The sequence below is a fragment of the Triplophysa rosa genome, linkage group LG21 (assembly GCF_024868665.1).
Source record: "Triplophysa rosa linkage group LG21, Trosa_1v2, whole genome shotgun sequence".
NCBI classification, from domain to species: Eukaryota; Metazoa; Chordata; class Actinopteri; order Cypriniformes; family Nemacheilidae; genus Triplophysa; species Triplophysa rosa.
Genome location: NC_079910.1, coordinates 16,687,374 through 16,704,605, shown reverse-complemented (window position 1 = coordinate 16,704,605; position 17,232 = coordinate 16,687,374). Strand labels below are relative to the sequence as shown.

General features: G+C 39.4%; 1 protein-coding gene across 1 annotated transcript; it reads right to left on the bottom strand.

Moving 5' to 3' along the window:
* Positions 1–82: 82 nt before the first annotated feature.
* prpf6 (PRP6 pre-mRNA processing factor 6 homolog (S. cerevisiae)) lies at positions 83–16,918 on the bottom strand. The gene is made up of 21 exons (XM_057319081.1): positions 16,707–16,918; positions 16,255–16,417; positions 14,785–14,903; positions 14,625–14,703; positions 13,963–14,139; positions 13,459–13,599; positions 11,785–11,879; positions 11,534–11,690; positions 10,711–10,873; positions 6,708–6,826; positions 6,404–6,622; positions 6,061–6,183; positions 5,839–5,960; positions 5,603–5,741; positions 4,245–4,364; positions 1,890–2,066; positions 1,664–1,797; positions 1,491–1,582; positions 1,291–1,405; positions 1,000–1,126; positions 83–553 (listed from the first exon to the last, which is right to left on the bottom strand). The coding sequence occupies exons 1-21, from the start codon at positions 16,886–16,888 to the stop codon at positions 401–403; spliced, it is 2,916 nt and encodes a 971-aa protein (XP_057175064.1). The 5' UTR covers positions 16,889–16,918; the 3' UTR covers positions 83–400.
* Positions 16,919–17,232: the final 314 nt, after the last annotated feature.

Genomic DNA, 17,232 nt, shown 5'->3' with positions numbered 1-17,232 from the left:
ACCAGCAGCTAATCGCCGAGAATGTTTGAGGACTGTCAATACACATTACAAACAGCAAAAATATGACATGAGCACCAACATCTGAAGCATATTACAGACTTTATTTATTTGCCAATGAGCAGCACATTTACACAAGCGTGACGAGCAGAAAATAGTGATGATGCCCGAGGGTGCTGGAAACAATCCTCGAAATGGTCGCACATCTCTTGGTATTCTTATGTCTAAGAATATTACAGAAAACGCATAAACACCTAAATAAAGAAGCCATCACTGGTCCAGAGGACACAAAATGTTAACGGTGGAAAAATAGTCTTTAAAAACCAAAACCTAATAGCGTTCATCCACAGATTCTCTTAAAACTACATGCTAAGATTTGAAAATCTGTTGTCAGTCCAGGACTTCAGAAGGTGTTTTTGATCTTTGAAGCCACGAGAACCAGAATTTCTCCGATGTTCTTCTGCCAGTTCAGAACGTGCTTGGATTCGGCACACCACAGCTCACCTTGCCGGGGTTCAGCATTCTCGCACCGCTTCTTCACCTCCTGCTGCTGCTCCTTAAGGACAGAAACAAAAAATAAAAGAGATGAGATGTTTAACATCTTCATAAAGTTTGTTTTTAGAAAAAAGATATGGTTAAGCTGTCTGGTGATGACCACGTTACAACGCATGCACCAGTAAAGCCTTCAACGGTTTTGTGACCCTAAACAATCCAGAGATCTTTTCTGCACTGGTCAGTTCTCTGTCCAGAGGCTTTGAGCCCTAACCGCGTCTACCTCAGCATTGCCAAATTAAATGTGGAGAGAAATTTCTCTCAGCTGACATGGACTACGCTTTGGATTTCACCAGAAATCTACTTTGATCAAGTCAAGTTTCGGCAAAAAATACTTATAAAACCATTAAGGGTCCACAGGTTCAGGATAGGTAACAAAGCACAGCAATTTATTTGTAACTGCAAGATTTGAAAATAAACATCAAGAGACTACAATTGTTGAATGCCTACTTCTGTTCCATGCTGAAGCTCGAACTTGTAGAAGAATCCCCAGGTGTCACCCAAGTCTGGCTCGATCTTGACCGTGCGCAGGAACCATTCTCTGGCTTTCGTTATCTTTCTCTCGCTCCAGAACAATCTGCAGGTGACACAAACACCGGCATGGTATAAATGCAACCAAGAAAAAAAAAGCTGCAGGCAAGATCAGACTGTTCTTGGCGTAAGGGCGTGGGAGGGTTGCACCGAAAGCCGGAATTCAGATTTGAGAATTTCGATAGGTGTGAATCTGGTGTAGAGTCTTACTTGGCCACTGCCAGCAGTACGTGAGGATCGTGTTCGCACTTCTTCAGAGCGTCGACGCTTTTGGTCCTGCGCTGAGGTCTGGCCTCCAGGAACACGGCTTCGGCCCATAGGATGCCTGTTGATGGACAACAAGCGATTAAGAAGTGTGAAAATGTGTCTTTGTGCATCTTTTGGGGATGTCGATGAAAACCATGTCTTACCAGAGTTGGGACACTCCTGCAGAGCTTTGGCCATGAGCGTGTTGGCTATGTTTTTCAAGCCCCCTCTGAATTCGAGACGGACAGACTCGAGCCTAGAAAGGATTGAAGGAAGAATGTCTCGAAACATTTTCAACCGAATATCGGTATTTTTGCCTTTTCTAATAGATTCTTACCACAGTTCGGGGGCTTGTGGATTCTTTAGTCGAGCTTTTTCGAGGATGGCTCGAGCTCGCGTGAGCTGCCCAACTTTCTCCTCCAAACGGGACAAAAGGAGCCATAAGGACATGGAATGTGGGCACTTCTTCAGCTAAAGAGGCAAAGCGGACAAAACAGACGTTTTTAAATACCATTTTAGTTTGACGTTATAAACATCCAATCTATGGAGACGACAAAACGTACACCCTGGTTGTAGGCCTCTCTCGCTTTGTCGACGTTCTCCGACTGTTCCTCGATCTGACCTCTCATCATCCAGAGTTTGGGGAAATCTTCATAATGCTTCAGGGCTTCGGTACACAACTCATGTGCGGCTTGGATATTTCCCAGCACCCACTCCAGCTTTACTGACTTCATGAACACCTGCACATATTTCACATGGAAAACACTCGTGATTGATTAATACTGAAGCAATTACCTTATAATTGCCTGTCATGGTGACATTAAACAAGTATCAAAGCAAACAACAGGTTGGGTAAAATCCACAAAAACAAGTAAGGTGCCCTGAAGTGCATGTCGGGGAGATGGAGGACAGCAAGATTTTTACGAGCGTTTTCCCGTTAGAGCCTCACATGGCCTGCATCCATAAAAAACATACTAGTGATATTAAACATTATCGCTCAAGAGAAATCTTGCCAAGCGCTTGAGGTTCATCTGATCTTGTGATATTCGTCTAGATGCTGACACTTGTTCCTGGAGCCAAGAGTTAAACAAGCCCAGACAGGAGGCCATTCTGACACCTTTAATACTCCGCACCATTTCCTCCTAAAAATCTCACGCTCCTTAAGCGGGTAAAAAGGCATATCTGGTATCAGGTGGTTACCATCCACTTAGGAGATCTTTTGACATTTCCTTGCACCCCTTCTTTCAATACATCCATCAAAAGACTAGTAAGATGTGTCACTGCCGGGGGAAACTCTGTAGCCTCTTCATTGTGAAAACAGAGCACAATTTCTCATGTGACCATAGTTATATGTACTGTATGTTTATACTTTTGAGATTTTCAATTTCAAGAGTCAACACCAGACAAAACCAGTCTTAAAGGTCCAGTGTGTGACTTTTTGGAGGATCTTTTGACAGAAATACAAAATCATTTCTGACTGGTCCTTTAAGTAGCATGGGAACATTTGTAGTAAAAGCCAAATATACATTGTATGGGTCAAAATTGTATTTTTTTCAAATTTATTCAAAATTTCTTGTATGACAAAAATCATTAGGATATTAAGTAAAGATCATGTTCCGTGAAGATATTTTGTAAATTTCCTATAGTAAAGATATCAAAACTTTATTTTTGTGAGTGGATGCAGCAAAATTGCGAACAAAAATGGCCAGAAACACGCCTACAAACGTCAGTCGCTGTTGCCCGCTCTTTGGGTATTACCCACTCAAGTTTGGTATCTATGTAAAGTTTAGAATTTCTGCTTTCAGGTTCATCTATTCTCCACAACGTCATTACAGCGGTAAGCCAATAGGTAAGCCAATAGAGAGCGTTAAAACAAAACTGTTTTTTTAGCAACGGCCTGCAACAACTTTAAATGCGATTTTCTCAATATTTTGATTTTTTGCACCCTCAGATTCCAGATTTTTAAATAGCTGTATCTCGGCCAAATAATGTTCTACCCTAACAAACCATACATCAATGGAAAGCTTATTTATCAGCTTTCAGATGATGCAAAAATCTCAATTTCAGAAAATTGACCCTTGAGGTTTTGGACTCTTACTTATGTGTTCATATTTTTCCATATTTTAGAATAATAATAAACTCATCAAAATTATTAAATAAAACAAAGGGAACTATGGGAATTATGTTGTAACTAAAAAAATGAGATGAGAGATGCGTTTTAAACTAAATTAAAGGAGTTTGCATCTATGCTGTGCTCTTATTGGCTGCTCTTTCTTCATTATTCAGTTAAACTCCGTTTTATTAAATAAAATGTTAGTTTTGTCATGAAGAAAACATTATATTTTGTCTACTAAACTAATTTCAGACATTTAAGCATACACTTTTTTTTAATAACGAGAAACATTTCACTCAAGTGTCCCAAAACTTTTGACCGGTAGAGTATACGATCCATTCTGTGGGGACTTCAAACACAAAGTTTTTCAGTAATTACTAATTTATATAATCAAATTATATAAATTATTAATAAATATTTGTATATATACACGTTTATTATTGTATATACTGTAAATAAGTTTATTGTTGAAGATTGAGAAGTTATGTTATTTTGTAAAATATGCAACTTTAAACGCATTATATTATAAACATAAATATTTAATAATATTTTATTAACAGTTTGTTTTCTAAATTTGTGCAATACCACACTTTAGGACACATGTATGGAATATTTGTCAACTACCCATAACGTCTTGCAGCTGGTGTCACATTAATCATGTTGCACAAGCCATCATCCTCCGTCATCTCACAAGATCAATTAAAGAACAAAAAAAGTTGCAAAAAAACAAAACAGTATGTCCCCAGCAGAGCCTACACCCGTGTTGCATAGAGGAAGCGGGCGGTCTGAACCACAGGTCACTCACCCTGGCAGTGGGGGCGCTGCTGCGGGCCTTGGCCAACAGCCTGCGCGCTCTCTCGTATTCATTATTCTCTGATTCCAGCTTCACAGCAGCCAGCCAGATCTCCTCACTGTTGGGGTTAGCCTAAAACAACAAGAGACACACACATACAGCTTGATTGAGTGTTTACTGGCCCTTTCAATGTTTGGATACTGAAAATGGAATGATTATTTTCGGGAAATGCAGGGCGCTGATTCGCAATTCAATCTCCTGCATCTATTTTTTGTATGTTCTCTTTAATTTGACACTTTGCTTACAATATTGGCAAGCTGAGTGTTCTTACAGCTGTTGTGTTATGAACAGAAACACTTTAAATCTTTCCTTTGTTGTATTAAAATACAAAGGAATTCTACAGAGGTTGATTATAAACATCTGTAACAACTATTTGTTAGCTACTTATTATAGACGCTATCTTTTAGGAATTTATATAAAGTATAAGCCAAATTTGTAAGCTCATTGTTCATTCTTTCGGGGTGATTCGTGATATTTTACTTCTATGCATGGTATGCGTCTGGCAGGCATGTGATCAGCCAAGGACAAAAAAGGAAGACTGCACGCACCCCTTGCCCAATCAAACGTTCCATTATTAAAAACAGGCAACTGTTGGCCAAAAATAGATCTTTTTCACTTAGCAACACAAAAACAAACTATTCTAATTACCCAATTCTGACTGGCAATTTTGGAAATATCAGTTCAAAAGTTTATTAGTTTAAGAGTCACCTAAACAATATTTAATAAAATAGGTTGATGCTTTGTGCAAATATCTTATGCTAATGCAAATAAGATGGCATTAACAAATTCCACCCCTTGAGTAGTTTATATTAGGCCTACTTTTAATTTAATTGTAATCAGCAATAATTCATTAACATACACAGCCACTAGATGGTGCATCTACATCATTCATACAGCGTTTGTCTGCATTAATCTGCATGTAAAAAAGCTATTTGCAAATACATATGCATACATTTAAATGTTAGTTCATTTAAATGTATGCATTCAGTAGTGACTAGATCGGCCATTTGTATAGTTTCAAGCCATTAAATCGCCTATTTTATCGCCTAAGGCCTTTTTTAGTCTCTGTATATAGATAATGTTATAATGTTAAAGCATATCATACAGACGTCTCAACTTCCAGACTCGGGATTTTCTGTACAGGTTACAAAACGCTGTTTCAATGTTAATTAATAACACCTTGTTGTAAAGTGATACCAATCTTATATATGACTGCTTAAAAGTAAACACAAATCAAAGTCTCATTTATGCTCAGTAGCACAAATGGCGCAGATGAGGGTTTGTGGGATATGAATGGTGGTAGTGCTCACCTGAAACGCCAAAGCCAAGATGCTTCTGGCTGCGGGAACATCTCCAGCCAGCCATTTTGATTTAGCCCCCATCAGCCACAGGACTTCCGCTTTGGGACAGTGAGCTACAGCCCTTTGTAACAGAGCCTCCAGAGACTCTCTGAGAGATGAAGAATGCAAATCCATTTGATGATTGACATTTCGGTATTAAATAGAATAAATGAAGAGGGAAGGTCAGAGGTGTGATGGGTTCTCACCGTGTACCATGATTCTTCTCGAAGTAAGCGGCCCTCAGCCAGACGCTCTTCTTGCTGGGAAAGACCTGCAGCGCATGGGCATAGATGGCACGGGCACACTCCAGAGCGCCATGAGCCACGCACTACAACACAACAGCCAATCAGCATTCAATATTTGTGTAATGAACATGATGTGTTGTTGAATGTTAACAGTATGTGGGTGTGAAAAGGCGAAATGTTTACGCTGTCAGCGTCCTCCATCCACGTATGTTTACAGTCCTCTTCTTCAATGCCGATCCCAATCACGGCTCTGATCACAGCCTGACACGTGGCCACACTGCCGGCCTTATCACACTCCTCTGCATCCTGAGACAGAAGTCAAACGAGCCATGAGCGGTCTTCATATTTAATATCTTTATACTGCTTAAATGACATTTCCCTTCACAATCAAATGCATTAAAGGGATAGTTCACCCAAAAATAATGTGGTTCGAAACCTGTATTTTACACACAAAAGATGATATTTTGAGAAATGTCTTTTGTGTTCATACAATGGAAGTCAATGTCATATACGGGTACAGACAGACCTGAATCCACTGTTCGCGGTTTATCTCCACGCCGTTGGCCCCCAGTGAGGTGATGGCTCTGTCAATGATCTTCTCCACCATCTGTGTGTTGCCGTTGGCCTCTTCCAGCTTGGCTGCTGTGATCCAGATATGCCGGTCTGTGGGGATGTTTTCACGAGCTTTGTTCAGAACCCGACGAGCGTTCTCATACGTTTCTAATCGGGCCAGGGCCAACCAGAGCTATGGGAGACGGCATGGTTAGACGGAGTCGTTTTATGGACCATAAAAAGGTTTATGGGTCTTGGATCATTAGGACTGTGTGTACCTCTACACTGGTAGGGCAGCACTCGACCGCTCTGCTTAGCATGATTCTAGCATCTTCTGGCTCCTCCAGTTCCACAGCCGTCTTCCATAAACGCACTGACTTGGAGACGTTCTCCAGAGCTGTAAAGATGGGCAGATATTTATTTTAGATTTAAGAATTATGACATTTCAAAGATACTGGTATCTGGGTCATTCCTACTATTCGGTACCATTTCGAAATAGTAACTTTCCAAAAAAGAAATGCTAAACTTTCCATGATTTTATCATTTTAGTTGAAGGATGACTTTTTAAACAATAAGAAAAGTATACTGGTCCAGTTTAAGATATTATGGTGTAGTGATATTTGCCAGTTTTTTACCACGTGACACAGGCCTAATGTCCCCCCTGTTACAGGACATTCTCATCTCTCTTTTAAGTGTTTAGAATTAATAATTCATGTAATATTTACATTTTCTACGGGCCAATACGTCTCTCACTTTACCCTGCAACTGTATTTCAATAAATTATTACTAAACAAGTACCATCTAAAAAAAAGCCAAGTTACGTTTATGCCACATTGTAATGCATTTCATTTAGTATATAAATGCAATATAGTGCCAGTTTTAAGGGAACTCATTTTGACTATTCATTCCTTGCAAGTAACCAGAAAACATTTATAATATATGTTGATTCTATTTAATTCATTTAAAAACACCGTGAACAGGGTGGACAGAGGAGAAATAGGGTGGACACAATGTAACAGGTTGGACAATAACAGGAGTGACATTTTATGCTAAACTCAGCCATTTCTACTAATATGGTGAACAACAGGCTGGCACATGGTGACCTCATAAGAAGGTTTTTATTTTAACATATTATATTATTAACAATATTTCTCAAGATTACTAAAAAGTTGCTTTCTCCATAAATAAGCATAACAGAGAGGACATGTTATGCTTCACCACATCAGTGAACTATTTTGAAATGTTGACAAAAAAGCAAATAAAAGAGTGATACTTACTCTGCTTTTCGTAGATGATTTAGCTCAAATTGTATGCTACTTCCTGTGAATTATGTGGGTGTGGTCAGAGGGATTACAATCAGAGTAACAGGGGGACATTCATCTCAGGGACATATTTATTTAAGGATTTTAACAAATAAAACAATGAACAATTAGAAATATTATATACATGGCTATATAAAACCAACGAAAAGTGTAGTATTTATTTGATTTTCTTAGTTACATTTGTAACTGAAGTTTAGCATACATGACTGGGGTTGTGACAGCCTACTTGCACTATAATCAGTAATTATTTTACATTTAATTTAATTCTGAGTACATATCATTGTGTTCAATGGTGGACATGGGTTAATTATATAAACAAGCGTCACGAAATTATTATATAATCCCATTTTAAAATAAAAAAAATCCATATTACGTCTCGGGGACTCAAAAGGCACCGAACAGTAGGAATGACCCATCTGTAACTATACATGTTGACTGAATCAAATGTACATTATAGAGTTACCAGTTTATTGGCAGTACGGACGTTGACAAAGTAGAAGCAATAATCTAAGAGATGTGCTTTCTTACAAGGTTAAGATCCAAGAAGTTTTAACAAGCCGAGACATACAGTAGTATGGGAGGCAAATCCTGCCAAATTTAAATAAATAAATTAAACGATGAAAATGAAAACCAGATTAGCAATTTCATTATACACAACTGCGTGCACAATATGTGCCAAAATGAAAAATAAAACGAAATTATTTTATTTTCATTTTCATTTTTACACTGACAATGCGTTGTCCCTGTCAAATTGAAAAAGAAATTGCAATTGGTGATTTGACATTTCATTTTCACTAAAATCTCGAGGCAAGACTGCCAATTTGAAAATGAAAAGGCAAATGTGAAAAATAAATTGTTAAAACATTTTTTACAAAGGTTTTATTAATGTTCACGCAATAATACTGACACAATTCAAATTAAAATGTAAACTTTGATTTTCATTTTATTTTCTCTTCTCTTTTATTTCATTTTCGTTTTCATTTTCGTTTTCATTTTCTTTTTCTTGTTCACAGTCATGCAAATTACATGTTAATTAGTGGGTGTGGACGAGCGTCTGCATTACTGGGAACGCCCACAAAAACGTCATATCTGTTTATTCGAACGAACGTGTGTAGACCTTGTCAGGCGCTTGGCCTTAGCGTTTTGTAATGATGACGATGACTGTGCCTGGTGCAATACCGAAAATTGTTGTGTGGTGCTCTGCATCTCTGATAAGTTAACAGACGAACAAACTAAAGCATTGGAGAGCCCGTATCTCTTGCGTGCCCTGAAACATGCCGGAGCGCGATTGTCCCCACTCCGCCGCTGACCTGCGCTCACACTGTACTTTACCATCCGCACCCGAGCACGCTATCATCATTACACTGTGACTGCTTTTAAGAAAACATAAACAAAGCGATCTTTCTCAGCACAATAGAATCCATCGAAATGTTCGGTTTGAGGTTGATAAGATGTGTTTAACCTCACGCGCGCTGTGCGCAGACCAATTCGCTTATGGTATCACAAGAGCGGCTTATGTGTTTAAATCAGCCCCGCGTACTTCATTCATTATGATTATGAGCCAATCGTTATACAAAGTGCTGCACTATGTTATGAATGCATGTTTTAAATGATGCGCCTGTTTAAATTCCTTGAAGTTCAGCTGTCATTTCAAAAAACATCTAATATTTACATTTTTTTTATTTTTTTGTTTGTTTTTTTTTGTCTTTTGTCTTTTTTATACATTCTTTTTTTTTTATTTTTTGTTTTTATTAGATGTTTTTTGTTATGACAGCTGAACTTCAAGGAATTTAAACAGGCGCATCATTTAAAACATGCATTCATAACGTAGTGCAGCACTTTGTATAACGATTGGCTCATAATCATAATGAATGAAGTACGCGGGGCTGATTTAAACACATAAGCCGCTCTTGTGATACCATAAGCGAATTGGTCTGCGCACAGCGCGCGTGAGGTTAAACACTTCTTATCAACCTCAAACCGAACATTTCGATGGATTCTATTGTGCTGAGAAAGATCGCTTTGTTTATGTTTTCTTAAAAGCAGTCACAGTGTAATGATGATAGCGTGCTCGGGTGCGGATGGTAATGTACAGTGTGAGCGCAGGTCAGCGGCGGAGTGGGGACAATCGCGCTCCGGCATGTTTCAGGGCACGCTAGAGATACGGGCTCTCCAATGCTTTAGTTTGTTCGTCTGTTAACTTATCAGAGATGCAGAGCACCACACAACAATTTTCGGTATTGCACCAGGCACAGTCATCGTCATCATTACAAAACGCTAAGGCCAAGCGCCTGACAAGGTCTACACACGTTCGTTCGAATAAACAGATATGACGTTTTTGTGGGCGTTCCCAGTAATGCAGACGCTCGTCCACACCCACTAATTAACATGTAATTTGCATGACTGTGAACAAGAAAAAGAAAATGAAAACGAAAATGAAAACGAAAATGAAATAAAAGAGAAGAGAAAATAAAATGAAAATCAAAGTTTACATTTTAATTTGAATTGTGTCAGTATTATTGCGTGAACATTAATAAAACCTTTGTAAAAAATGTTTTTTCAATTTATTTTTCACATTTGCCTTTTCATTTTCAAATTGGCAGTCTTGCCTCGAGATTTTAGTGAAAATGAAATGTCAAATCACCAATTGCAATTTCTTTTTCAATTTGACAGGGACAACGCATTGTCAGTGTAAAAATGAAAATGAAAATAAAATAATTTCATTTTATTTTTCATTTTGGCACATATTGTGCACGCAGTTGTGTATAATGAAATTGCTAATCTGGTTTTCATTTTCATCGTTTAATTTATTTATTTAAATTTGGCAGGATTTGCCTCCCATATGACAGAGCCACACGTATAAAACGATTCATCTATCTCTGTCATAGAGGTATGCAGGCAGAAGAAACAGAGGAAAGAGAGAGAGGGTGAGCGAGCATAACAGAGAGCAGTGGCTGACCTTTCCTGAGCACTCTTTTCTTGGCTCTGATGTCTGTCTCTAGTTCAGCAGCTCTGATGTAGATGCGCACAGACTGAGGCAGGTGACGTACTGCTTGGGCGACAACTGCCTTAGCCGTGTCTCCTGGCTGCAGACGGGCGGCTTCTAGCCAGACATCCTCACTCTTCAAAGACAGTACACGTACATTATCACTCAATAATCACAACAAACATGCTAATCTGAGCATGAACAACTAGGTTGTTCTACTATTGTGTTTTCCATTGTGATGTCTCAAAGTTTTTTTAAGCTACCACATAGACAGCACTGCCCAAAACTGCTCAATGGGTTTTGAGACACAGCCATTGTGTTTTGTTGTTTATCTGCTAAGCGGTGCTGAAATGTGAAGCTCTGCTTAATTTAAACTGAGATTAATGAGCCAGCAAGAACTTCCCAACACAAAATGAAGCTGCGCATACACACACACGCACACACAGCAAAGACCTGACTTCTGTTTTCATTCAGTGTAAATGTGTTTGTATTTCCTGTTCTGTGACTCCGGGTCCAAAATCAGCATTACAAGACAAACTGAATCCCACATCTTACATAAACATGACTTAATCTATTCATGACATTTTTATGCTGTTGTTGCACCATATTTAGTATTTTGGGAAGAAGAGGGATGTTTCTGGCTGCAAGCTATCACTATGGCAACAGGTCGACAATATTAAAACGCCTAAAGCCTTTCACATGCTGCCCCCTACTGGACACGCACACAACTTTCATCATTTTAAACGAACACATTTGAATCCAAATGAATGTTTTTACATTTGTACACATATCTCACCTTGGGACACATTTCAGTGCCTTTCATGATGAGGTTTCTGGCCACCTGCAGTTTTCCCGTCACTTCCTCCAAACGCGCAGAGGCGATCCAGGCGGGCGGGTGGTGGGGGTTGGTTTCTCTCACGGACTTCAACAGAAGACGGGCCTTCTTGATGTCACTGCACAATGCACAAACACAGAATTCCATCACAAACAGCAACACAAACGTTACACATAAACGTCTATGTGAGAGAATAAGAGCATGCTAGCTACCTGATGTCTCCTCCATGGGTGGGGATCATTGAATTAAGATCGGTGAGGTAACCTTTGGGATCAACGACTGTTTGTCCGCTCACCGAGTCCGAGACCTGGAGACAACACAACACACCAATCCACATTACGAACTAGGGATGTAACAATATTATCGATATCGTGTTATCCCAATAGCAAAATTGTCTCAATATTATGGTGGTCACATGACTGTATGAAACGATAGGTCTTTCGGGCCTAACATAGAGAATGTTAATAAAAAGAATAGATGTTACTTTTTGGCAAGGTCCATCTGGCGCAATAATTTTATTTTATAAGAGGGATTTTTTGGTCATTTGACCCATCTCATACTATAACTCAAACCTCTAAGCAACAGTTATGGTTAGAGGATAAAGAAAAGAGGATGCTTACGGCACGTTTCCAAGTCATTATTTGTCATTTTAAAGGAAAAGTTAATCACAAAATCAAAATTGCATAATTTTTTACTCGCCCACATGACATTCAACATGTTTTTAGACCTCCCGGCGTCTTCGGAACACAAATCAATATATACTTTAATCGATATATTCTCCACTGTCTTGTCAGTCTATGGTGCGCGTTCACGAGAGCACTTCCACGCATGCGCATTCGGTGGGGGCAGAAAAAGTGCTCTTCCCGAGTCTTCCTCAATTTCGAAATCATCAGACATTTTACAAAGATCAGCTTATATACAGCATGCGTCTGCTTGTAAACACACAGTTGCGCTTCGGGGTTGTCAGTCAGAACGCCGGCGTCTGCCCCCACCGAATGCGCCGAAGAATAATCGATTAAAGTCTTTATTTTGGTTTGTTTTTCGCACAAAGTATTGTCGTCGCTTAAAAAAAACTCTATTGAGCCACTATGAGTGGATGGACCAATTTAATGATGTCTTTAGTACTTTTCTGGACCTTGACAACAACTATAACCATGATGTCTATGAGGAGGCCTAGAAATCTCTCGGATGTCACCTAAAATATCTTTATTTGTGCTCCAAAGACGCCGGGAGGTCTTAAATGGGTCATATGGCGCGAATACGTGTTTTTCTGTGTCTTTGGTGTGTTATAAGTTGCCCATGCATGTATTAGACACGTAAAATTGCAAAAATTAAAGTGTCGGAACGAAAGATGCATTCTATCTAAAAGCAAATGCTCACCCAGACCTGCCTGAAACGCCTCGTGTAACAACACCCACACAAATCTACGTCAGTTCGTGGTATGATTTGACTAAGACCGCCCAAATGTATACGCAAGTAAGGTGGGCGTACCTGTCAGTACAATTGAAGAGGAACCTGATGTTCCAAATATGGTAAGAGGTGTTACATTTCCGTCACACGCTTGCAGTATTCCACCAATCACTACACACTGGTTAACTGGCCAATCATAGCACACCTCGCTTTTCAGAGTGATGAGCTTTGTAAAAAATCATCGCGTTTCAGAGGCGGGGCAAAGAGGAGATACAAACATGCACGGTATGTGGAAAATACAACGTTTTTGAACCTTAAATCATGTGTAGACATTGCATTACATCTAAAACAAACTATAATATTCGTTTTAGCCGTGTCATATGACCCCTTTAAAACATGTTGAACGTTCAAGTTCATGTGATTTAGGTTCTGCTAATGTACAATGGATCTATGAGCAACGTTCAGTGCTGTGTCACCTGACTAAGCCTCATGTCCATCAAAGTGTTCCTGGCCTGACCGATCTTCCTCATGTCCAGCTCTCCTGCGCCAGGTGTCATGCCCCCTGGGTAGGGTGTGTTCAGGCCACCGGGGAAAGGTGTGTTGAGACCACCAAATTGCTGAAAAAATTATACACACATAACTGAGCTGCATACGGCATGCTACACAGTCATTTCAAACTTGTGTGACTTTCTTTCTTCTGCAGATCACAAAAGAAGATATTTTTAAAAATGTTGGTAACCAAACAACACTGACCCCCATTGACTTTCATTGTATAAACAAAACCACTGCGTCATATCTCAAAATATCTTCTTTTGCGTTCTACTGAATCAAGAGACATATAGAGGGTTTCAACAACTTGATGGGGGAATAAATGACAGGATTTTCATTTTTAGGTGACTTATCTTTTGTTTCTGCCATAGTCAACAGATCTGACTTTAAAGAGCCACTGAGGTGGATGTATCTGTGTGTTTGTGACTCACCCCCTGCAGAGGGTCAACACTTGTGTTTTTTTCTCCAGTCTGAAGATGCTTGGCAAAGAAACTGTCTGGAACTGGCGTGAGCTTCTCAAAACGTGGGTTCCTCTGACGTTTGTTCCTGGCATCCCCCACTTCGGGAATACTCAACCATTCATCCTCCGTGACCTCAGCCAGCTTCCTCTGAAACGGAAAGAAAACATTACAGTACCGTTCCTGATGTGTCCTTGAACGTTTATGATCATTTCAAAGGACTTTCATTACGATGGATGTTTACATTTTTATTAGGGCTGTCAAACGATTAATCGCATCCAGAATAAAGGTTTGTGTTTACATAATATATATCTGTGTACTGTTCATATTCATTTTGTATTTATAAAGACAAAACATACACATACTTGTCTATAAATTTTAAATGTATTAATTTATATTTACCAATAATTTAAATGGTAAATAAAAGATTATTAATAGTTATATTTTATATTTTTCTTAAATATATGCATTTGTGTGTATGTGTTTATAAATACAAAATTAATATGCACAGAACCCCGGCATATATTATGTAAACACAAACTTTTATTCTGGATGCGATTAATCACGATTAATCTTTTGATAGCCCTAATTTTTATTTTCATTCACTAGACTTTGAAACGCACAAATGAGCCAACCTTGAGATCTGAAAACTGCTGCTGAATTTTGGGCCGCTCCATACGATACTTCTCTATCTCTTCTTTCTCTAGCAGCTCCCTGTTAAAACACGAAAACAAAATGAGTCAAAACGTACAATGCGATCAAAGGCCGGCGTAGAGGATGGGAGGCCACGGCCACCTTCTTTCCTTGCGCCTCTCATCCATTCGTTTATCCAGGGCGGCATAGATGGCGTCTGCCTCTTCGTCGTCTTTCTCATACGGCCCACTGGAGAACAGACTGCCTGCGTAGCCGTTGAACTGGGAGATAGGGAAGAACAGATTTTACCCACTGTCAGTGAAAAACGCATCTTATCACTCACTATATGTTTGTTTCATAAGCTTGTGGTTGGACGGTCAATGTTTACTTATTTAAATAAGTATAGATGGCGGGGGAATAATGAAAGAATATTCATTTCTCTTATTAAACACATTCTATGATGCTGTACAAGACATACATCACACAAGCGAAGCTTCCTTATGTTATGCAGACGCAGGGGCGGAGCCGGGGGTGGCCAATGGTGGCCAAGGCCACCATATATTAATCTTTGGCCACCCCCCCGGTCCCCCCTACCGCTTTGCCGGCAACGTTTTTGCGGAACCATTTCTGTACACAGTTGTTCCCATATGGACGCATTTCAACAACGCACCTCAAACAAGTACTTCTCCACCCAAACTGAAGGTGGCGGTAATACACACAACTTGAATTTCAACCGCCAACACAATTACAGATGAAGAAGAAGTAGTGTTGTTGTTCGCGTGTGCTCCAACGGACTTTGCGCGTGCAGTAGGAGGACTGTCTGTTTCTCGCCGCGAGAGAAGAGGTCACAGGTAAGTTAACAAGAAGAATTAAGTTTATTCAATATGTTTGAAATGTTTCTTGTCTTAATGCATGTATATTATGGCTGGCATGCTGAAGTTGAAACAGACACGGTACAGTTTGCTAAGTTAATTTAGGCTGTTAACTTAGCAGTATGAAAGTCGCAAGCTATAAACAGTTTCACTGTGTCAGTGTCATTTAATAGAGTGTTGTAGAAGGCCATTAAAAGTAAAGTCAACTTTCAGTGCTGATTTAGCTTAATGGTGGTGGTCTGTCTGTGTCATATCCTTGAAAGGGAATTCAAATGTTTTGTTGGCAGTTGGCAGCCAAATGATAATATGCTAAGTATTGCAAAGGAATATTTTTGAAATGCTTGCCCATAATGTTAAGGTTACTATATTTTGGTTTTTCTGTGATATTGTAATGTTTGTTTGATATAAGTGCATTCTGGTATATTCTTATGTCGTGTAAATTGTCATTATGGTGTGAGCTTTATCACCAATTAAAAAGACACCGCCTTCTGCAATGCCACACTGTTTCAGATCTTTTTTTTAAATCAGTTTAGTAATACATTAAAAAGCTTATGTGGATCTTCATGATGTAATTCTACATGGCAATCACTGCCTGTTTAATAAATGAGTGAGTGACTAAGAAACACTACTAGATCCACAGTTACTTGCCACATAGGAAAAAAAAGATGATATCAGTTTCTGTGCTACCCCTGTGTGAGCTATGGTCTCAGTCTGGCCACCCCTATGAAAATTGTCTGGCTCCTCCACTGTGCAGACGTACCTCATCATAGTTGGTGTCGTTCAGATCTTCTTCGTCCTCTTCCTGACTCTTCTTCATCTGGTCACCTACCGTCCTCTTTCCAGGGGGCGCGTGACGGTCGTCCACCGGGTCATTAGCGTCACGAGCAGGACCGATATCAGATCGTGTGGTGAAACCCGTAGCACTGGAGAACACGCAATGCTGGGCACGTTAAAACAGCTCGGCTCTAAACCTTATACAGCTACAGAAATGAACTAAATTAACGTTAATCTGCAAGTAACTTTAATCCTGAAAACCCTCCGGTGAGTTTCATTTATTCCATTTAATGTATACAATAGCCGTTAAACCTTAGATCCAAACTCTAAACTTATAACATCATTTATTTAAAACATGAATCACGCAGCATGCGTCAATGTTTCTATAGTTTTATTCATTTTAGACTCTTATGATTACTATGGTTATTGGTGTCTCACCCTCTGCCCAGACCGGGCACGTATCCGAGCGGCGCGGCCATGCCCAGAAACGGCTTCTTCTTTTTATTTAAAGCCCCCATGAGCGGAGACGTGAGCGGCGGAGCTTGTCCACCGCCTGCTGCACCTTCGGCCGGCGCTTTGCTCGCGGTTTTCGCGGGTTGTTTCGCAGTGGCGCTCGCCATCGTTCCGCTACCGACAACACGCTTTACTTCCGGAACAACAACAGCTGTACTTCCTGTGACGTATACGCGACGGCTTTTAAAATATATTCGTATGACTATAGCGACCTCAAAAGGCTAGATGTATAAAAGACATTGACCTAAATTGAATTTATACTGTAATACGACATCCTTCTTTCGTTCGTTATATAAAATATTTGATTTTGTAAAATAAACATACAAAACTAGTTTTTTTTATTTAAAGACATAATCAAACATAAAAAGAAATAGGAAATGAGATAAGTACTTTGGATATACATAATAATATCAATACGTGTTTATTATTATTAATAATAATAATAAAACGC